This window comes from Takifugu rubripes, chromosome 19, assembly GCF_901000725.2.
Source record: "Takifugu rubripes chromosome 19, fTakRub1.2, whole genome shotgun sequence".
In the NCBI taxonomy this organism is placed as follows: Eukaryota; Metazoa; Chordata; class Actinopteri; order Tetraodontiformes; family Tetraodontidae; genus Takifugu; species Takifugu rubripes.
The window spans coordinates 17,013,102-17,036,396 of record NC_042303.1 but is presented as its reverse complement, the minus strand read 5'-3'; the positions used below and the strand labels follow the sequence as shown (position 1 = coordinate 17,036,396).

Here is a 23,295-nt window from a genome sequence, read left to right as displayed (position 1 = left end):
ACATGCTGGATGTCACTCATTGTGGCACGCTGGCATTAACGACACAGTACTTTGCTTGTATGTGGACTGGCAGCATGTGTGGATCTGGCATTCAGAAGAAAGACGAGCACAACCCCAACTTCCCCTCAGCAGTATTAGCACACACCGCTGCCGTGCCCGTTATGTAACCCCAGCGTTCAGCCTGCTGCTCCCTATCCTTCCATTACACACCCCAGCTCCCTCCCAAAAGTTTCAAAGATTGTTTGTCTGTTTCACCACTGGTTGATAAGAATCCTGTCACGCTAGCTAATTGCACGCTCAGTGCAAGTATGCATGTGACAGTTCATGTATCAGAAGAGGTTATCCCTTTCTCGCATAACTAGACTGTGGGCCAGAAGAAAACAAGACTATGCTAGCTTACCACCTTCATAGTCAGGCCCAGTCACACAGCTGACTGCCTGCAGTGGTGTTCCCTTGTGCATGTGGTAGGATTTGTTTGATGGACTGTAAGAAGCCCAAGGGGTCAGACAGGGACGACGTGTTGTTCCCATGATGTAAGAGACTTTACCAAGCACACATCCCATTCATTTAGCTGGAGTTATGTAACAAATTATTTCTGTGCTAGTCTGGTGATCGGCATGTCTGGAGAGCTCTCCGTCTCCTTATCTTTATGTCAGCCCACCAAACCCAAAGTTTTCACAAATGTGTCCATTTTGTGTCCATGTCATGTTTTCCCCGCTAATCAGCACTGATCACTGTTTGCCCAATGGCCTCGGATAAACCAGTTTATCTCCCCACCTGCTTCTTTAGGTGAAGTCGGGGTTAAACTTGGGTTGTTGTTCTCATTGTAGTCAACAGAGGGCGCTGCAGACGTTCCTCAGGAACACTCGGCGCCGTTCCAGTTTCCTTAACTTAATGGTGCGAGATTCTTGAGCTCCAGCCAGCTCTCCGGATGCAGTTACATAAGAAGAAAATTGTTTTTTGCTCTTTTTCTTGGAATTTTTAACCCTCCACTTACACGACCTGCAATAATTGTAAATTAAAGTGCAATTCCTTCCTGTAGTGATACACTTGTCAGTTGAATTAATCACATGTAGAAACCAAAGCAGCATTTGTTGCTTCTGTTGAGATATCAGTTCTTATACAGTATAGAATTTTTCTTTCTGGTCTGTGAAATCATGAGATCACATTTGCAAATGAATGCTCTGAAGATTTTATCAGGCTTGGTGGAGCATGACTAATGAACACATTTCAGTTGTAGTACGTCTAATTATAAAAGATATAAATAAAACGTTTGGCCCAACTTTGAAACTGCCCTGATGAGAATCTTTCAGCTTTTATTTTCCTACTGAAATCAATTCTGTCTTAAAAGATTATTACTTGGAAATTCCTCTCCAGTTGCTGAATTAATCAGCACAAACCACATGCAAATGAATATAAGTATTTTAATCGCTATTCAGTAGTTCTGAGGGAGGAAAGGAAAACAAATTTAACTGGCGTTGTAAAAAACTATTGAAACTTTTGTTTACCCTGACTACTTGATTGTATTATATTTATCCTGTTAAGTACCTCACAGCTCACAGTCATAATTAACATTAATGGGTAATTTCTTCCTGTACGTTTCAGAAATGCACTCTTTTCTGCAGCGGCAAAGAGATTTTAAGAGATTTACTGTATTTAGTCTTTTGTAGAGACAAACTCTGTGGTGTTTATCCTCATTTTGTTTGACTCACCGAGCGACAAATGTGTATTATTGGTTTTGTGAGAGGGGTTGGCAGCAGTACAACAGAGCGGAACGGCAGCCAAAGGTCGAGAGTGTGTTCAAAGCAGGGCTGTTATTATAGAATTATCATAATTTGCTTTCTTTTTTGTACAGTTTCTGCTTCCTCACTGCTTGCCATCCACGTTGCTTCACACGAGAATAGCTCCATTAGAGTTCACATCACGAGACTCATCTAGATGATATATTTTTCTCCATGCTGTAAACAATCTATTATCACGGCAGGTCTGAAAAAGTGATGTTTTTTTCTCTTTCTGGCTCTTAAAGTCATGAGCATGTGTGACATGCATTTGGGCATGTGACTGGGCGGAACAATAGAAATAGAACAGTGGGAAGGTTTGTCAACTTTTAAGGGTGTCAAGAGTTTTAGATGTAGCTTTCAGGCAGCCTACTGCTTTTCTGGTTGCTCCATGACTAATTTAACATCTCCAACTTCTGACTAACATCATCCTTTTATTTCCAATCAGCTGGCACCTCTGCCGGAGCCTGACGTCCCTGTTGAGGTGTGTTTAAGGGCCATAATGCAGCTCTGCCTGCTAATATGGGTCATCGCTGATCAAAGATCATTTGTCACAGTTGGATACTAACGTCATGTCATTGTTTGATCTTGAACATCTCTTTATGTGCACTGATAAGAGTTCCTCTTATGAGGACACTCTTGCATTTATGACTGTGGAAGTATGCTACATCTTTTCGCCACCTCCCTCTTGTGTAGTCATCTGTTCTCCCGTCCCTGCCGCCTCCCCATTTTTTCTGTCTACCTCTTGGTTTTTAGCAACGTCCGATTTCCTGACCTTCTTTTCAGTTGGGTGGTGGGGTTGAGCTTGTGTTTTTCCATCCCAGATTGGTGCTTACATTGTGTGTCAGTGGCTCACAGCTCCATTATGTAATATGAACATTTTTTTTCTTGCCACACTTCCTATTTTCTCATGTAAAAAGATTTATTGATGCTGACTGTAACACTGATTGATTTCATCCATGACAAATACAGAAGTGTCTTTAAATGTGTCTTCAGTAGATGCTTGCAAAGAAAAGGGATTTAAACAAGAAATCTGTCAATCATTTGAATGATTACTATCCAGCACGTCCTTGCATGAGGCCTGGCATGACTTTTTTTTTTAATCAGAACTAAATCTTCTGCATGCTAGTAAATTAACCAACATACAATGTATTAACATCCTATTTTGTTGTCTAACTTCCTTATACACCTTTTCATTTTTAAAACTTCTTATTTTACTGCTTTCTGCTAACGCACCTCACCTTAAAGGAGCTTGATCCCACCCAGCCACAGAAGCAGCAGGAAGATCAGAAGAGGGTAGGTACCAAGTGTGGATTTGTGGTGGTCTGATCCAAGCAGGAATCCTGTGGATGGTACACACGTGTGGGTGGGGACGGTCTTCTTAATCACACCGCTCCCGCAGCATGGCGCTCACTCACCCCCTCTAAATAACACGATATGTGATATTTGATACATATCACATGGTGGATATGAGTTGTTCCTCAGGTGTTTGTTTATGGCTGTGGGCTCTCTTTGGGAATCACGTAAGAGGTATCAAACACACTCATTTAATCTTAATTATTATGGGGAAATTTTCATGTTTAGAATGAATACATGGCCTCATAAATGGCCAGAATACAGTGGATATGAAGAAAATATACTGTAATTTATGTAGTTATTATCTGTCTATCAATCAATCCATTTTATGTAGTTGTTTGTTGTTGCAATGTTGTTTGTAATGAGACTAGAAAAGGAACTTTGGTTCCAGTTCCAGTTTTCAGTGTTTCACTAAATCTACTGACATTTGTTTTGACAGGGTGAAGCTCTGCGTCACATCTTGGTTAATCGATATTATGGAAACGTCAAATCTAGCCAGAGAAGAGAGAGCCTCGCAAGCTTTAGCAATGGCCCAGTTACCCCTGGTGCGCAGGGAAAAGTACCAGCAGGTGTGTAAATGACTGCCTTTTTGGTTCGCTCATAAAGATAGGTTGATTTCAAAATGATTGACTGAAAGTGGGTCAGTGCCTCAACAAGGTCAATACACAGTGCCAAAAAGGCAATAAAAGTGCACTTTAATTACATTAAATGGTGCAGTACATCTGTCAGGAGATGAGTTTAAATATAAATAACAAAATAAAGTGCAGCACTCATGCCATCAAAACTTTATGGTATTTAAATGGATAGGAAATAACTGTTTGCTCTATCTGGACTTTGTGCTGTAGGTGAAAATCTAATTCCAGGAGGTGTCAATAATTGAAGATCATTTAATTACAAATCAGTTAATCTCTGTAATATCATTTTAGCTTATAGCCTGTAGTAACAGGCACTGTACTACACTGGATTTAAGGTGGGTCCACATCACCAAGAGTAGACCCATCTGAACTTGATCTTACGATGTAAGAACAAACTACATCATTTTAACAATAATTTCCTAAATGATTGCCTGGGCAGACCCTCAGATTTATAAATGTAATTGATTCTCCCTAACTGACTATTTTCATTCTGAATCTGTCTCCTTTGTCTCCGGTGATCTGTAACTGAGGGAAGAAAATGTAATCAAATTCACAGTCATGGCCCTGTACCCCTATAAGTCCTTAGACCTTGGCTCTGCTTGTGAGCAGAGTGTGGGTCGTGTTGTTGCCAGGCGACCAGTGAGCCGGGCTGTGTCTAGAATGGGATGTGTTGTTGATTCAATGACTCGGCCAGCCAGAGATGGCTCTGATGGGTGCTGTTATCTCACCCCTGCCTCTCTAGCTGGCTGTGGTAGCCAGCAGCAGTAGGAGGTAAAGTGTCTCCATGGCTTAAAGCCACATCTCAAGTTTATGTGAAGCCTCCAAAGAAAACATGCATGTGGTGTAACCCAAGTCTCAAAAACTCCAGCATTCTAAATGTATGAGGAAATGAGGAATTGTTTAAATCTGTCTTTTTTAGGTCAAAACCAAACAGTGCAGAGTGAGCAAAGACTCACACTTCTCAGAAAACAGTCACAATAGTGTCACAATAATGTGACAAATTACAATTGTAATACTGTAGTATTATGTTTATGTACCCTATATATTCCCCATTGCATATCATGAAGCAGTGTTGCCCTAATGACTCATTTATAGTGTGTTTAGAGAACACAGAAGGCAGAAAATGTAAATGTGTTAAGTTGCATCATATGTGTTCATCTTGATATTGATCAGTATCAATTCATTCAGTCCTGTTGCCATTTCTTTTTTTAGGTTAATGTATCATCATTAAAAGCAAAACACCTTCGAAAAAGAAATGTGAACTTGATAATAACCGAGAGCTGGACTTGGATAATGATCGTTTTGTTTTTAATAGTTGTCAGTTCTGGCGTTGGGGGACGAGGAGAACTGAGTTTGGCAGAGGTCCAGTGCCACCTAGACAAAGAAGGAGCCTCTGATCTGGTCATCGATCTCATCATGAATGCTACCAGTGACAGGATCTTCCAGGAGAGCATACTGTTGGCCATCGCATTGCTGGAGGGAGGGAATCCAGTGATCCAGGTAAGCAGAGGTCACTGGGTTCAAGGGTTTAGGGAGGTTGTGCAGTAATGAGGTCCAGTGCTCCCACATCCAGCTCCCAGTCAAAAGTGACTTAAACATAGGATGCTGTTCAGAATTTAAGAAGGGGAATGTTTTATCAGATGCAGTGGTGGGAAGAATTCTATTTATTGCTGTCATTAAAAAAAAAAAAGAAAAATAATGGATTGCTGGTCCTTTTGGCAGAGTTTAAGTTGACGAGACAAGAAAGGGAAGTCTGTAGGAGAACCAGTAGTCTGCTGGGGAGAGGTCACAAGCTTAGCAGCCAAACATGTCATTACCTCCACACAGCCAGCAGAGGGTTGCTAAGGCAACACAAAGTCTTTTTGAACCTCACAGCAAGCAGGTTGACAGACAGACTTGCTGTGTTTGTCCATTATTCATCTTTATGGGGTTGTCTGGCTGAAAGTCTGGTATTTGCATTATAAAAGTAGTAGCAAACTAGGAATCTTATCTGCCGCATCATTCTGATGTGACTGTTTTGCTGTTCGTGGTCAAGGGTAGAGAGAATGTGCTGAGGAAAAAAACGTTAGTTTTGAAGTGCAGATCAGTGTAAAAGCCTGGATCTGGAGTCGGAGTAGGCACAAAGGCTCAGTGCCTTTCTACTTGTTTCACCCTGTCAGCATAACTTTCAACATGAAAGAACTCAGCAGTGATAGATCAATTTCTCCCTGGTCATTGCCTGATGAAGCCTCACTTTCCAGAGCATGCACAAAGGTGCTCACGACTTCTACTACATAAGTAAAAGTGAACGCTCACTGAAACTGTGGCCTGTGTACTCTAAGTGCTGCCCAATCGCCCCAGGCCTCCCCACTGGACTCTTAAATTTCATGTGAAGCCAGTAAACAGATGTAATAGCATGTCTTACCGAGAGATCCCAGAGTTGGCAAATGGCAGATTCCTGCAGCCTACAGCAAATATAATTAATTTATTATGTTGACTTTTCTCTCATTGTACTTGAAGGTGAAAGAAGAAGAATAAACATAATGATTCAAATGGATGTAAAAAGTTTGTCTTCAAAAAATTTTTTTTTTCTCCTGAGGCTTTGGTGATATCTTCAAATATTTGTCCCGATAAAGTCAAAGTTTGCATACAAATGTATGCATCACATTAGAATACGAGCATTTGTAATAGGAGTTAGAGCTGTCAGGACAAGCCTGAATGGGAAATTTTAAGTGCGGTGTATTGAACTTAACATGAAGAAGTTGCAATTTTCTGAGGCATTTCGTCTCTCGCAGGTTGAATTTGCTGTTTTTCTCTTTCTTAGAACAGAGACAAGAGAGCTTTGTTGATGGATCACGCATGGCTCAGAGTGAATTTACTATATACAGCAGATACACCCCATTTCCTTGTCTTGCATAACGGCTGGTTGCTTGTCCCAATTAAGCACAGAAAGCCTCTTGTTTTCTAAATGAAAAGCAGTGATGAAAATAAAAATAAGCTGTCTGTTTGTATGCTTGTTTTTGGGCAACCGACGATCGTAGTCCAGACAGCAAAAGTTTAGAGGGGAGATCAACTTTTTATATGTGGCTTGACAGTGTATTTACCTGTCCTCCAGAGCTTGCCGTTACAGTATATCGACTCCATGATGCAGCCAATTCAGTTGAGATAATGTATTATTTACTTATCTTTGTCAGCAAAAGCCACACAAGGCCATAAGCCAGGATTCAAACCCGTAACCTTGTTCTGAAGGGACGGTGCTAATACAAACTGCCCACTCAAACTACAAGAGGATGCACGCCCGTTCACTTGTGTCTATAACTGTCTTTACCCCTCACACTACTTGTCATCATTGATTTACATAGGAAGCCAGGCATTTTCCAAATTTATCAAACTGGAGCCAGCAGATTGTGGATTTTATGCTTCTCAAATGAACAGACCAATATGATGAATCAATTATTTTAAAAGTCACAGAATGCTTTTCAATCGTTTAATCACCAAATCTTTCTAAATGACAAGAGCACGCACAGTGAAAATCCCCGATGTACTATTAATACTTGGTCACGAGTGGGTGAAGAAGCTGTTGATTCTCTTTCAGTGCTTCTTTTAAACATGAACTCCAGGCTATTAATCAAACCATTGTTTGTAAGTGGCGAGAGCCATCCTCTGTAAGACATACTGAAGCTGGAGTTTTAAAAAATTCTAAACCCAAAATGGTGACAAAACATTGTGCGGTTACAGTATTTTTATATAATCGTAAAAAAAATACCTTCTGCTTTAAGAACTGGCAATGAATGACACGTCACTTATACAACACCACGTACACATGTCACACATTAGCCACTGACATACAAAACTTTCCATTAAGAGCCTTTATGTGTGTTTGCGTGTTATGTAAGAGAAGGATTGTGGAGACTCTACTCTGCTGTCGGTGGTCCATGGAGCCATCGCTGTCTTCATGACCTCAGACCTTAAACTGTCACAGGAGCAAACAGGTGGCGTTGCTATTACGCTATTACTCTGGCTTGTTGCGACACGCTGCCTTCCTCAGCCCTTTTCCAAACATGTATCACTCCTCAACCCACCTCCACATTTGTTGGAGTTCACTTTACTGCTGTCTCTGCTGTCTTTAAAAAGCTTTAGCAAAGTTAGCTCCCAGGCATCAGTGTCACCAGCATACTGTACCCAGTACAGAGTGGGCTTTGGATCCAGGTTACAGGTGCATTCAAATGTTCCGGTTTCATCACAGCATTCCCACACACACCAGCAGGGTGTCAAACATATCCCATATCTCATATTGTGTCCATACGCTCCTTGTTGTCTCGACCACTTATAATGGGGACATTAAAATGTCTAAACAAAGCAACCTTTTCTCTAACATGAACAGTGCTGTTTTCCCCCCCTTTAAAACAGTTTAAAGACCCACTTTGTGTCTTGAAGTGATGCGTTCAGGGCTTTAAATCCTTGCCTGTAAATTTCCTTGAACCCTGCGTGCTGTTCTGTCCTTTATTTTCAGTTCAGCAGCTGGCAGTCATATCACCACTCCAGAGGGTGTGTGAGAATATTTGCCCAAAGCCATCCAATAAGCATAAAGATGCTTGTGTCACTCCCTCACAAGGTGTCAGGCAGGAGAGAAGAGGGATAATAACAGAGAACTGCTGGTTTAAACAGGCTTTACGTAACCGGTCCGTGCTGATGCCAGGTGCCGAGGTGGCAGCTGACAGGGGTTGGAGGGAAAACCGGAGGCTTTGCATTGCCACCGCGTTGAATTCGTATACTCCTATACTTATACGACCTCAGTAGTATAACACTCTTGCGTTATGCGACGAGGTAGTTTAACACTCATGTGTTAATACAAATCTTCAATAGGCTCACGGGCTGAATGGCCTCTTTCTTGCACGTATGACTCAACAGGAAGAGTTGGATGATAACGATCTCTGTGCAAAATTGTTGTGATCAGAGATTTTGTCCGTTCTTGTTTCCTTGTGTCAGTTTCATTGGGTTTCAAATGTGTAAAATCTGCAATATTGTTTGAGCAGAATAAAAATAGTCACCATATAATGATGCGAGAAAAATGTAAATTAATGAAGTGTTAACACTTTATTAAAGTTGCATAATTCATACACAGTTTAAATTGGTTAGTAACTATAACTCTTGATAAAATGATTCATGTTTTAATGACTCCAGCCATGAGACCAATTTAATATGGCCGTTTTTATCAGCATCTGCTGTGTGGATGAGTCGGCCTGTTTGCACAAGCCGTCTGCTGAATATTAATCCGAATGTTAGCAACAATTGGCTGTATCCTGTCAACAAACATGGAAACCCGTTTTTATTTTTTATTTTTTTGAATTTTAAAATATTGCGCTTGCAGCAAGGCTTGCCTGTGTATATATACTCTTGCTTAATGCAATAAATTGCATTATGAACTCAAAACTACCACCTTCATGCACTTTTGGTGCCTCTCCTCTCACGCCACTTGCTCGCTGTCTACGATTCTGGCACGGAAAAGTAGGGTAGGGTTTTCCTCCCCGTGTGTCCCGCTCCGTGGGCTGATGTAACAGCAATAGAGCTGAGGCGCCGCGTGCCCTTACTGTAACCACTCAGCTGATTACAGGTCTTATGTAAGGAGGGATTGTCAGGGAAAATGGGACAGAACATAAGAGCCTGTTGCAGAAAAACAACAGCTGCAAGAAACACGGCTTTCAAACAAGGCAGCCCTCTATGCAGTTCAGCTACAGGCAGAACATTTCCTTCCTAACATAGGCTTCACTTGCTGCTGCCTCATGCTGGCCCAGACCTACTTTTGTGAGGCTGAAAAGCCAACAACTGCTGCCTTTGCAGATTTTTACTGTAGCGTAATTGAGGCCAAGCCTTTGAACTCAGCTACTGCGGCACTGTTTAGCCGCACCTATAAATGCATTCGTTTGATTTGGATTATTGCACAGTTAAATTCTGTGTATGTGTGATTAGCTGGTGCATGATTTCATGGAAAACCCAGATCTGGTTTGATGTTGCCCATTTGTAAGTGGTAATTCTCAGTAGAGTCCTCAGGACCCAGAGCCTTTTTTTTTTCTTCCAGAAAATAGTGGCCTTGTATAACTTTTTTTTTAAAAGAGAAATTCTACCCTCTTGCATTGTGGGGTAACATTTAGGAATTTCAAGACAAATGCTCTAGAAATTCTGTTCAGGGAAAGCATCACGGATATAGCATGCTGCTGATCAAAATCAAAAAGAGGAAAAATTGAGCTACCCTCTATCTTAAATTATGAGTGTAAGTCATCTGCCAGGATGCACCCACATCATAAAGAGTACATATAATAAATACACTGTTCTTTTTTTCTCTTTTTATCCCAGAGGTCATTCTTCATTCGTCTAACTAGGGACAACAAGTCAGAAAAATTCTTCAGAGTCTTTAATGATCGCATGAAACTGGCTCAGCAGGAGATCAAAGCCACCATGACGGTTAATACGAGCGATCTGGGGAGTAAGAAGAAGGATGAGGAACCAGCGGACAAAGATGCGCCAGCACGAAAGAAAGGTCAGGGGTCGAGAATAGCACTCTAAAAACAAATCATATCCTTAGAGGGATAATTATTTTTCATATGTGGTTGTATTTGCTGCCAACATACAGTGGGTGGTGTTAGGCTAAGCTGATGTCATGCTACAAATAGGGTGATTTTTCCTATTAATTGGCCAAAGCAGTTAGAAAAAGGTAGCTTATCATCCCAATGATGATGCTCTGTTGCTTTAGTGACCACACCTCAGACAACCTCAAGTTAAAAACCCGAGACTATCCCAAACATTAGTCAACAAATCTGCGTCTCCTCTCTCATGATCTTTAATTGACTCATTTACTTGTGGTTAGTCAAAGATGTGCCAGTGGTGGCAGTGGTGACAGAGGAGGTGAAGGAGCAGCTGGTGGAAGCTTCTGCTGTCACCAAAAAAGCCTTCACCACCTACAAACGGGAGATGGAAGCCGAAGAGCACCAGGCGGCCGCTGAGGGCACCCCTGTCCCCGCAGCAGATAAGGGCCAGGAGGAAGGCGAGATGAGCGTCATCATCACCATCATGCAGCCGATCTTGCGCCTCTTGCAGCTGCTGTGTGAGAACCATAACAGAGATCTGCAGGTCAGCTGCTGATTTGCTTTGCCTGTCGCCTTTACTCACATCCATCTCTGAGGAATGCGGACATTTCCTGAGCCATCATTTTAATGTCTCTTCGTGATTGGTTATAAAGAATTGAAACCATTAAAAAAAAAAAAAAGGCGCTGTTTTCGGAATGCCCTGATGCAGCTGTTTCTATATCTGGTCTGTCTTGGTCTGGTTTCATTCTGAGCAATGTGTTGTTTTGGAAATGGCTAAGGCGAGAAAGAAATGTTTCCTCTTGCACTGATTATGAGAGAGCCCCAAACCAGTACATGCTTCCATTAAATGAAAGTTGGCTGGGTGCTGAATCCCCTTTTTGTGTGTGTGTGTGTGTGTGTGTGTCTGTGTGTGTCTGTGTGTGTCTGTGTGTGTGTGTGTGTGTCTGTGTGTGTCTGTGCGTGTCTGTGCGTGTCTGTGTGTGTGTCCGCCATCTTGACCCACTTTGCATACAAGATATTGATTCACATCCTGCCAGGCAACACAGATGATCAATATGACAATATGCTTCTGTTTCTTGCACAGACATGGAGTCATTTTGTGGCTGTTCTGTACCTAAAACAAGAGGAGATTGAACCTCACAACAGTTTTTCCTTTTAACTCGCATATATCTGTATCCCTTGACCCACTGATAATGTCTTTTTTATTGCCCGAGGGGAAACCTTCCATGAGTCCCGGTACTTTGGGAACCAACTTTGGCCTCAGATGTTGGAGCAAAACCTCCCAGAAAGGATAATGTCTGATCTGTCTGTGCTTTATTTTAAATTTCAGAACTTTCTGCGTAACCAGAATAACAAGAACAATTACAACCTTGTATGTGAGACACTCCAGTTCTTGGACTGTATTTGTGGCAGTACCACCGGAGGACTGGGCCTGCTGGGCCTCTACATCAATGAGAAGAACGTTGGTCTTATCAACCAGACAGTGGAGAGCCTGACTGAGTACTGCCAGGGTCCCTGTCATGAGAATCAGGTGATACACAGCTTGCAGTTTAGGATGCACCACATTTACTCCAAGTTGCCTAAATGCAAATGTTGCATTTGTATATCAAACTGTTTACTCAATCGATCATTTTATTAAATCCTCACACCGGCGTAATCATAACCACTTCTTATAATTGCATTTGAAAAAAAATTAAGGTCTCTTAGGGTTTTTTTGTGATGTGATTGTAATGTTCAGTAACAAATGTCAAAGTTTCCTGGTTTAAAATAAGGTGAGATAATGTGGCCTTTAACCACCACCACAACCAAATGAGACATTTAGTTCTGTCAATCAAAGTCAACAGTTGTATGGATCTAAACTGCAAGTTGACATTTGCATGCAGCAATTGCACCGCAATAGTGGTAATTCTAGTTTTTAAGAAGCATCATAAAACACATGCTGCCGCCACAAACCACAGTTGGAGTTTTGGCACATGTCTAACAAAGTGAGCTTTAATCCAGGTGCAAGAGAACTGCTGCATTTGTTAACAGATGTGAAACAGAGATGAGCTTTTATTCATTAATCTCCTGTTCATGCTCGGTGCCACTGCTGCTTATAACAATGACAGCACCACTCTTCATTCTCTTAAATGTCGTCTTCTCCTCAGAACTGCATTGCCACTCATGAGTGTAATGGTATTGACATTATCATCGCGCTCATCCTCAATGACATCAACCCCCTCGGGAAGAAGAGGATGGATCTTGTGTTGGAACTCAAAGTGAGTGTTTAATCGATTCGCTCATTAGTTCTGACATCAAGGCCGTTCTCAGTTATCCATTTTTTTAATTGTTATGAGGTGAAGATGTAGATATTCTATTTAAACTCTGGAGATTCGTCAGCTTTATGTTTATATAATCACAAATTAATGACAGTTAAAAGCAAACATCTACTTTGGCATTGAAGTTAAAACAGATAATTGAACTGCAGTTACTCAACCTGTCCTAACCGTAGATCATAAGTCCTCATAATGCAGGATGGAAGCGATCATACTCGCCTTACAGCAATATCAACTATTTGACTATATAATAGGAATGTTCCTTTCCCACCTCCGTGCAGGTTCATACTGTAGGCTTACACCACACGTGTACTCAATTATAAATTCAAAAGGGCAACTTGATAACGAAGTTATTCCTTTGTGGATTTTTTGCAGAATAATGCCTCTAAGCTCCTTCTTGCAATTATGGAGAGTCGTCATGACAGCGAGACTGCAGAGAGAATCCTGTACAACATGAGACCAAAGGAGCTGGTGCGAATGCCTGTGTGCATGTCGTCAGCTGGTGTCGTTCGGATTTTGTATGACAGGCTGTGTTCTTGCAGGTGGAGGTGATCAAAAAGGCCTACATGCAGGGTGAGATAGAGGTGGAAGAACCAGAGGAGGGTGAAGATGGGGAAGAGGAGCATTCTGCCTCACCACGCAATGTTGGTCATAACATCTACATCTTGGCACATCAAGTAAGGAACAAAGTGTGTGTGAAAACACTATCTGGATCATTCACCATGATTCCTGCCCTTTTACACTCACCTCCTCTTTGTCAGACATCGCACCGTCTACAAATCCATACCAAAATGCACGTTTAACAGCCAATACAGCTTCTCATACAACACATACTTTCCAAAAGCAACAGAAAAATAAGCAAAACCAGAGCAAAACTGCAATAGATGGAAGGCTGCGCTGTGCTTCTGTTGCAAACATACTGTAAAACTAATTACAACACCCCCATCTTCAGTCACATAAGGCAGACTTGTGACTGAAAAGACTGAAAAAAGTAGTAACAACAGCTTCCAATTATTATAACCGAGACCTGGTATTGCAGCGTTGGGCACTTGCAGACTGTATATTTCAGTCCTTTTGCTGATAATAAGAGTCGTAGATGTGCTTGATTCTGTCAGATATTGATGGATTTACTTATTTATTATTATTATTATTACAGCTAGCCCGTCACAACAAGGAGCTGCAGGCCATGTTGAAGCCAGGGGGGACATATGGAGAGGGGGACGAGGCCCTGGAATTCTACGCCAAGCACACAGCCCAGATCGAGGTCAAATGTCGTGTTCCTGTCCAGACCAAATGATCCCACCTGCAACAAGTTTTTATCGTTATCTTGACATTTCTCCTTGTTTCCCTGTTTTTTCACGTACTATCTGACGGCATATCACAAGATGTGTGCCTGAGCTCGGTTGCAACACATTTCTGCTTCCCAGTTGTCTTGAAGCATGTGATGGTGTTTTTTCTTGTGCACTTCAGCGTTGTTTTGTTACTTAGAATGGCATACACCTCTGACATGTTTGCACATTTCTCTGCGAGTGTGTTGAGGACGAGGAATGCTAATTGCTGTCAGCAATATGACCTCAAGTTGTTGGCTCGCATCAAATAATGACTGATGAAAACAAAGTCCTTTTAGTTTATGTGCAGGTGACAAGCGACAATAGTAAAGTAATACTATGTATTACTATGTAAAGTAATAATATATGATGTGAATTCGGGGTGTATAAGAGGACGGGGCAAGAGTTTACATTTGTGCTGCATCTGTGATTGTGTCCAGATAGTGCGGCTGGATCGCACCATGGAGCAGATCGTCTTTCCTGTGCCCAACATCTGCGAGTTTCTCACCCAAGAGTCCAAGCTGCGTGTCTACTACACCACAGAACGGGATGAGCAAGGCAGCAAGATTAATGACTTCTTTCTGCGTTCTGAAGACCTCTTTAACGAGATGAACTGGCAGAAGAAACTGCGAGGTGATCACTTTCAGCCTCCTTCCTGAACGTTGCATGCCGCTGTTAGAGGAGCAATCTTAGAGGCTAAACTGCACTTCGTAGCATCAAAGTTTGGTTCTGTTTGTGAAATGATACATTTTGCATTTGCCTGCTGTACAGTGATCTGTGTTCCTTTGCTTTAATCTGCTGAAACACAGCTCAGCCCATCCTTTACTGGTGCTCTCGCAACATGTCATTCTGGAGCAGCATCTCCTTCAACCTGGCTGTGCTGATGAACCTGCTGGTGGCCTTTTTCTACCCTCTGGAGACAGTTCGTGGAGGTCAGTGTCTATAAGTGGCATCTGAGTTCTCGTCTGAAATGCGTTCAGGTTTTGAAGGTTAAAAGATCCTTTGAGGTAAGTATCTCGTTAGGTGACTTGAGGCATCGAGTCAGATCATGGATGCTACGTTTTACTGGAATATGTTGTTTGGGTGTGTCCCACTCCCACTTAACCATCCTAACTGTAGCAGCCCTCTTTGGCTGACGACAAAGGTTGATAGACTGGTGTCCACTGGTGGAGAAGAGCACATTCAGACCTCTATAGACATCTGCAAAAAATTCCAGTCAAGTTACACCCTAGGACCAGTGATGTCCATCAGAACACTACACCAGAGCAGGACCGAGAACATCAACCAGCATGACTGTGACTTATGTGCAGGACTGTATGAGATACTGTATGTAAAAGAGTTTGAACAAGAACAACATCCCAGATAAGTTTAAAATAAGCAGCTCACCAAGAAAGATGTTCACCCTTAGGACAAAATACCTCCCAACAGGCTAAGCAATGCTGTGTATGCTGTCCAGTGTTCTGAGGACTGTTCTGACTCGCATAGAGAAGAGACCAAACCAGCTCTCCATAAAGACGTATCCAACATAGGAGTGTTCTTTTTGCGAGAATGCACATGTGCACACAGGCAGAGAGGAGAGGTGGCTTGAGAGCTAATCATGTTCAGTTGGAACGACTCTTTCCAAACACTTAGAACAGAGCCTTTGGACTCCAACTGTCTGCCACTGACGTCTTCCCCAGCTACCTGCCCTAACAACCCCAAACCTATCCTCGCCTCGACCAGGGCGCTTCAACAACTGGCATAATGGAACAGCCACTGTGTCGCAAGTTAACTGTTAAAAAAAAATCCTCTGAACCAGCTGAAAGAGTTAAATAGGCATTTTAAATTAGGGGCGCAATAACATCAAAGAAGATTGAGTTCCTGTTGCTCTGGAAACTCAGTTGCACATGTGCTCATTTTCCTCACACCGCAAAATGACCCTTAGAACGTCAATTAAATTGTAACAGTTTTAGTTAGTTAATAATTTTCAAATATAGATGAATAAAAACTATATAAAAGATCACTCAAGACAATAAAACCTGAATGGAGTGATTGGAGTAACATTATTGGGAAGTGCAAAGACAAGGGATAATTTAGTCTACATGTCTGACCTTTGTCCTGACACCTTATTAACCCCTGGCGTGTCTGGACAGTCATGTGGTTGTAACGTAATGATTTAAGGTTGAGAAAGCTCAGGAGGTCAGAAGGGGCAGGAGATTGCCTTAGATTTTAAATATCCATTCAAACGAGAATGTCCTAGTGAATAATGTCCTGCATAAGTCTGTTCTTTAGAGATAAGCAACAAATAAGTAGCTTACATATTATTTCTGTCGAGTTTGCTTGCAGTTCTCCTTGAAGCTGATATTTGTGGGGACGCGAAAAGCAGCAGACATTAAGGGCGGCATTGTTCCATTCCAGAGTAGTGTAGAGAAGACACACATTGTTATTCAACACATAAATTTTCAATTGTTCTTTCTGGGGTCAAACAGTGAGGTCCCTTTTGTTTAAACTTCCTCACATCAGACTAGGCCATACAAAAAAGAGGTTGTTAGCTTAGTTCCAGATACTTCATGTGGTTTTCAGTGTCAAAGGTCTGCGAGCTTAGTAGTTCATTCCAGGGCAGGCCAGTTTTTGATCCAGGGAAGGAATTTCTCAGCTGCTGTTAAGGTGCCTAAACTCACACCATGTCCTCAATTCGTGCCAGCTCAGGCGTTTTAGGTTAATATTCAAACCAAGTGCTTGTAAACCGAGAATAAAGTAGGCTGCATCACTTAATTTAGGAAGTTGCTGCCAGCCTAACATTAAACCACTTATAAAGTATAATGAAGTGAAGATATGCTGAATTTGCTAATTATATACACAAAAGAAACCACAAAACTCTCCTTTTACATCGTCTCAGCTGCCTGCCCCGCCCATCAGCTGCTCACCTCGCCCACGCCAACCCGTAGATTGTGGATGGTTTAAAAAAACAACTGTGGCCTCGGGAGTTCCCACAATTCACCAGATGTGCTGGTGCTGGTGACGTAGGATACCTTAAATAACCTAACTACGCCCGCTTGCTGTAGTTTATCCTGCAGAAGAAGGCAAGATGCCAGACATTCCAGCCAAGTGCTGCTCTAACGTGAGCTCCAGCAGCCAGATAGGAAAATGCTCATGGCGTTTTCATTGTAGTAAACAACACGCTGTGAGTAGAACTGACCCAATCAGTTAGTGGGAAGCCCAGTCTGTCTTCTGTTAACTGTTCAGTAAACATTTCATTGTAGGTGCTTGATATAGGAGCATTAGGGAGTGAATTTGCTGCCAAGTCCTCTGGCAGCCTGCTACAATGCACTACCTAGGACTATTCCTTGTGAATTTAGCTGAAGCCAAATGTATTTTTAGGCCACAGCCAAGAGTTATGTAACAAGTACCTGTCATGTGATCCTGTACATGCAGAGGCAAAAGAAGGAGGCTTCAGAAGGGAGTGTTGGTTTTCAGTGGCGCTGTGAAAATGTGATGTGTGATCTCTTCATCTGGATTTTCACAACTAAGAACCAGAGAATTTCGCACAAAAGGAGAGGGATGGTTACATTTCTGAAGGAAAAAAGAGAAGTGGTCATTTCTCCCTCCTTTCTCCACCCTCAGGTACCCTGGAGCCCCACTTATCTGCCCTTCTATGGATGGCAATGCTAGTTTCCCTGGCCATTGTCATCGTCTTGCCTCAGCCTCACGGCATTCGGGCACTTATCGCTTCCACCATCCTACGCCTGATCTTCTCTGTGGGCCTGGAGCCCACCTTATTCCTGTTGGGAGCGTTCAACGTAAGCGTTTTTCCAAAGTAATTTCAGCATTTCTTCAGAACCCGTGCACTGTGTGAGATGGGACTGGGTGATGAATCAATGCAGTAGCCCAGCAGATATCTGGACTAAAACCTGTTCACGTGGCAAAACAAATAAAATGAGCATCACCCTTGTTGCTAAAGCGTATCTGACAACAGTTGAGAGGGCATCAGAGCAGTCAGTCCTCAGCCATCTGGTGATAAGTCCATATTTCTAATCTATCATTTTAATGATCACGTCAGTGATAAGTTGAAATCCTTTCCAAAAGATAGCGCCGTGTAAGCATTCCGCTTTCTGCTCAATCATTTTACAAGGTGTGGCTGCTCGTTTTGAGTGTCCTTTATATGTTTTTCATTGTTCTTCAGCTATGCAACAAGGTCATCTTCCTGATGAGTTTTGTTGGGAACCGTGGAACCTTCACTCGCGGTTACAAAGCTATTATTACAGATGTGGAGTTCCTGTACCACCTGATGTACCTGATCATCTGCTGCCTTGGGGTCTTTCTTCATGTCTTCTTTTACAGCCTGCTAGTATGTGAGCACACACGACACATAAATACCTAAATGTGCATAAAGGAGACGTGGTCAGTAGACCAGTTAAAAGCAGATGCATGGATCCTGCCCTGTTTTATTTCAATGTGGTCATCAAACAAAGGTTTTTATACGTTTCTTTTGTGAATCTTCTTCCTCCAGCTCTTTGATCTGGTTTACAGAGAAGAAACCTTGCTGAACGTGATAAAGAGCGTGACCCGCAATGGCCGCTCCATTGTTCTCACTGCCGTGCTGGCTCTTATTCTCGTCTATCTCTTCTCCATTGTGGGTTATATTTTCTTCAAAGATGACTTCCTTTTGGCCGTCGACAGGATACCCAACAAAACACTAGGTACGACATTACCTGCCTGGAACAAGCATCAGTTTGTCCTGCTTGACCCAGACAGTTAGTAGACATAAACTGTGACTGTTTTTCAGCAAAACCACATGTTGAAACTACATTTGTAGGTCAAAGTTTTGCATAACTTGGTTAATGCTGTCTTGAAATAGAGATTGGAGCCAGTATTTTTGGGGAGTTCTTCTCTGGCGGGTGCCACAAAGAAAATGGGGAGAATTGCTCCTCAGAGGCTGTGATGGATGGTAGGTTAAACTCTTGGAAAGTAACAGTACCTTTGGATTAACTGATTCCTATTTTTGAATCCAGACTTATTTTTAGATATCTGTGCACGTGGGACAGTTCACATGGCCATTCATGTTTTTTCATGTTTTAATGCTTGTAGAATCCTCCTGAGGGGATTCATCCCCTCCAGAGCTGTAAATCTGGGCAGCCGTGTGGTCATGGGATTAAGCATTGTTGAGACAACCAGAGGCTTTCAGGGAGCCGGGTTTAGACTCCATGTGTTTCTGAGGGGAGAGCCTGATGTAGGGGCTCTGGGTTGAAAGGTCAGGGATTAACTACCATCAGATACAAGCAGGTCACGGGGTCCGCTCTGTGACGGCGTAGAGCGTGCTTTGCTTTGAGCACATGAGTTTTTGCGAAACCTTAATTGCCTTAATGACAAATGCTTCCAGTCTAAAATATGTGCCACCTTGAACATTGCTCATCCACCCATGTTGAATCCTCAATCAGCATGGGCCCTGACCTCTCATAAACCCCCTGCCCACCACCACACACGCTAATGATGAGTGTCTGCTGACTGTGTGAATAATTGAGAACATTGCAATTTTTGTTTTACCCTCTCAGACCAACGTGGGGAACCATTTAATTATGTGTGTATAGCTAGTAGGGTTTGAATACACACATAGGGCCTGAGGACATACCAGAGCCTTTAGTTGCATATAGAAATCAGTTTCAAGTTTCACTTGCTGCTCCTCTGTTGTTTATGTTGTTGGATTTGGAAAGAACAGAAAGTAGTCAAACTCAAAATCTTGATCAGAAAACATTAAAACTTATTACAGCGGTTTATAACTAGATAAGTAATAACAGGCCTGTTATCTCTTCTTAGCTTCCATTACTGTGCAGCCCTCAGCAGTGGTGATCGAGGACAAAGAGCGAACGTGTGATTCCTTGCTCATGTGCATTGTCACTGTATTGAGTCACGGCCTCAGGAGTGGAGGAGGTGTAGGAGATGTTCTACGGAAGCCTTCCAAAGAGGTACAACACACAACAACACATTAAAAAAAACTCGGTCTTTTCAAAATCGAAGGGGTAACATGATCCCCTACCACAAAAGAGTTCAGCTAAAAAGTGGATGTGATGTAACTTGTGTGGTCTGTTTCCGCTCATTTATGCTTCACGGATATGCAATTCGATGCTGCTCTCAGCAGCCACAAGTCAGACTTTAACAAATACAAAGAGCTTCGATATTGTATGTGTACAATTAGAACTGAAACTTCACGTATTATTCACGTATTATCAGTCACACAAGAAAGCATCTAAAGTTATCTTTTCTTATTTAATCCTTTAATCTATTAATTTAACATACCATTTTTAATTATTGTTTGACTATGGATGATTAATGTACATGAGCTGCACAAGTAGTCTGGGTAATGTTGACTTATACCAGTAACTGAGTAAAAGTTTAATGGACTTTTTATGTGTTTGGGTTTAACAGGAGCCCCTTTTTGCTGCCAGAGTGATCTACGACCTGCTTTTCTTCTTCATGGTCATCATCATTGTCCTCAACCTCATCTTTGGTGTCATCATTGACACTTTTGCTGACCTGAGGAGCGAGAAACAGAAGAAAGAGGAGATACTGAAAACGACGTGTTTTATCTGTGGTGAGGAAATAATCGATCACCAGATTGATGCAGATCTGGGGAATTCAGAGATGAGGTCAGTCTCAGAATCAGTCGTGTTCTTGTGGGAATATCATCCCTCGTGAGGAAGAGTTGTTTTGGGTTTTTTTTAAATTGAAAACAGTGTGATGTCAAAATACAGGCCTCCTAACCTTTGACCTCATTGTCACTGTTGTCAGTTGTCACTTTTAGAACAGAGGGGAGAAGCAACGCAGCACTAGACAGGTGGTCTTGCAGATGTGCACAGCTGGTCGCGAATCAGAGAAGCAGTCTGTAATGAGCCGTGTACGAGTGTGCAACTGCGATGTTGCAGAATCTCTTGGTGCGAAACGGGCTGTTTTTTTTCTGTGTAGTATAAACAACGAAACGCCTCCTCTTCCCAGAATGAATGGTTAGTCACCACAGATGCTGTTGTGGAGGAGGAGTGTTTCTTCCTGTTGCCATTTGGGTCTTGACCATGTCAGTCTGCACACTCACGCACACGCCCGCCGCATCCATCGCTAAACCGCGTTGCATCACACAGCTCTTCCATTGGTATTTGGTAATAGGGTCATTCCTCTTTTGCAAATGTAAAATGAGCAACTAGTGTGTAATAACTAGTGTTTAAAATCTTGTCACGGAGTGGTCTGCAGCTGTTTTGGTTTTGGGTCAGCCGCTGGCATTTGGCTCTCAAGATGAATTGCCTCATGAAGTGTAATAAATGAATGATTTGTTACACTGTATTCTCCCATTTTAGGTCTGGAGAGAGACAAGTTTGACAATAAGACGGTCACCTTTGAAGAGCACATCAAAGTTGAGCACAACATGTGGCATTACCTGTTCTTCATCGTCCTGGTGAAGGTCAAGGATTCCACTGAGTACACCGGGCCAGAAAGCTACGTGGCTGAAATGATCAGGGTAAGGTTAGCCGTCGCAAACGTGCACACTTTGGCTGAACTGCGGTGTGGAACGCATAAAATGTGCATGAACACCTCCTCCTTTATGATCGAGGGCCCTGAAGTTCACGTGTGCTGTCGTCTCTGCAGGGCCAATTAACACTTTTATTCTTATTATTTACCTCGTCCGTCTCAGATTATGTAATCCTCGCTTCCATGACCTAAAATCTCTCCAAAGTATTATCACATCAGTCAGCTTTGTGTCTAGAGAATTAACTTTCAGACAGAGTCTGCAGTTGGCATAAAATGTGTTAATCCTCCAAAGCAGTCATGGCTTACCAAACACACATGCTCAAACACACACAGGTCTCGCCAGCTTGCCCATATGAATCTTTGGTAGACGTGCTGGCTGAGCTGAGCCCAGTCCCGTGATCTTTTGAGCAGAAGTGTGGCTATTCCTCCTTTTTATCACATAAAAACTCACACGCAGATGCTTATAGATGCCAAAAGCAAACCCAATAAAAGGGAAACAAAACTTTTTTTCCCCTCATTCTTGCATCATGCTCATAACCTCTGAGCAATTAGAGAGCTTTTTAAACTTCCAAAGGAAAGCCCCTTCTTCTAGTGTTCCTTTCTCTGACGCACTTGTGTTGATGTCAGTTTCTGACAGGTTTTTTTTTTTTTCTTCACAAGAAAATGCTTTACCCACTTATTTGTCTTTGTGGCCTGATCTGTTAGAAGCGGTCTTGTGAAAAACCACCTGATTTGGGATTGACCTCCCCCTTCCATCCTCCCCCTCATTAACCTTGCACACCAGCGAGCCAGAAATGAGTTTGCACAAGGCTGAAGGGGCAGACGGTGCAGAGGAGGCACTCATGGTGCGAACGACCAATCAGCTGACCCGGTGATCGTTAACATTAGCTCTGAGCTCCACATGCCAGTTTTTCATTGACTAAAACATTTTTCTCCTAGATAAATTCTAGAGAAGCATGATTGAATAGTGCTTTATATATTTTAAATCCCAGTCTGTAGATGGGTGCTTTGGGATGTGTGTCTTTAATAGGTTTAATGGTGTGTAATGGTGGTGGGTAATTTTGTACAGTGCTGTACGTTTTTTTGGAGATGCTAATTTCCCTGATGGACACCCCCTAAAGGGATCAATAAAGTACTCTTGAATCTTGAATCAATAAAAGAGTTAAAGTTACTAGATATTAGGAGCAAATGTGCGCGTCCTGTTCCAGCTTCTCCGCCACTTAAAAATTGCACTGAAATTTGTAATTAAGAAATGTAATTAATGGGGATATAAAGGAACTGGACCGTGATCTGCCTCTCGCCCAGTTACCACTGGGAGCTGCTCCAGCATACCGCTTGACCCCGGTTAGGAAACAGAAGATGGCTGACCGACCTAATGACGATGCTTCTTGCATGATATATAAAGCTCAAATGGCTGATATCCCATTTTAATTTTTAATCAGCGTTTAAAAAAAACACATACATTCACTCGGAAGATGTGAGTGGATTTCATTCCCATGAATGCAGATGTATCTGACAGTTGGTAATCTCATCGTCATAATCACTCTTATCTTCCCTTTTTCTATCTCGGCCACACTTGTGTGTGTTTGATGCTCATTACCGTGAAGGAAGCAACGTGAGGCAGAAGGAGGTGTAGATGTGAGGTTGGTCTGATAATGACTCGGACTGACGTCAATGGCAGAGGGTTCAGTTGGTGTCACAGAACCACACTTCTTTGGTTAAAGTGGTGTATTTCTTTGGCATTTGCCCTCTTTAAATCTGACTGAGTGGGCCACCAGCCCATCCGGTGGTATGTAGCGTGAGTGCTACATGCTGTGTTGCCGTTT

At 42.3% G+C, this 23,295-nt stretch overlaps 1 protein-coding gene across 11 annotated transcripts in view; it reads left to right on the top strand.

The window, feature by feature from the left end:
• The window catches only part of itpr1b (inositol 1,4,5-trisphosphate receptor, type 1b), a 46,136-nt gene that overhangs the window by 19,109 nt on the left and 3,732 nt on the right, over positions 1-23,295 (top strand). For 5 of the 11 annotated variants that reach the window (XM_029826002.1, XM_029826003.1, XM_011614346.2 and 2 more), the window contains 20 exons: positions 2,227-2,262; positions 3,027-3,074; positions 3,574-3,703; positions 5,085-5,269; positions 10,103-10,286; positions 10,614-10,876; positions 11,663-11,863; positions 12,480-12,590; positions 13,023-13,118; positions 13,190-13,324; positions 13,804-13,911; positions 14,416-14,608; positions 14,785-14,907; positions 17,579-17,754; positions 18,138-18,302; positions 18,465-18,654; positions 18,813-18,902; positions 19,769-19,917; positions 20,378-20,543; positions 21,298-21,458. In XM_029826002.1, coding sequence (XP_029681862.1) covers positions 2,227-2,262; positions 3,027-3,074; positions 3,574-3,703; positions 5,085-5,269; positions 10,103-10,286; positions 10,614-10,876; positions 11,663-11,863; positions 12,480-12,590; positions 13,023-13,118; positions 13,190-13,324; positions 13,804-13,911; positions 14,416-14,608; positions 14,785-14,907; positions 17,579-17,754; positions 18,138-18,302; positions 18,465-18,654; positions 18,813-18,902; positions 19,769-19,917; positions 20,378-20,543; positions 21,298-21,458 — 2,910 coding nt within the window. The remainder of the gene's footprint in view (positions 1-2,226; positions 2,263-3,026; positions 3,075-3,573; positions 3,704-5,084; positions 5,270-10,102; positions 10,287-10,613; positions 10,877-11,662; positions 11,864-12,479; positions 12,591-13,022; positions 13,119-13,189; positions 13,325-13,803; positions 13,912-14,415; positions 14,609-14,784; positions 14,908-17,578; positions 17,755-18,137; positions 18,303-18,464; positions 18,655-18,812; positions 18,903-19,768; positions 19,918-20,377; positions 20,544-21,297; positions 21,459-23,295) is intronic. The other 6 variants (XM_029826007.1, XM_003973681.3, XM_011614353.2 and 3 more) reach the window with 3 other exon arrangements.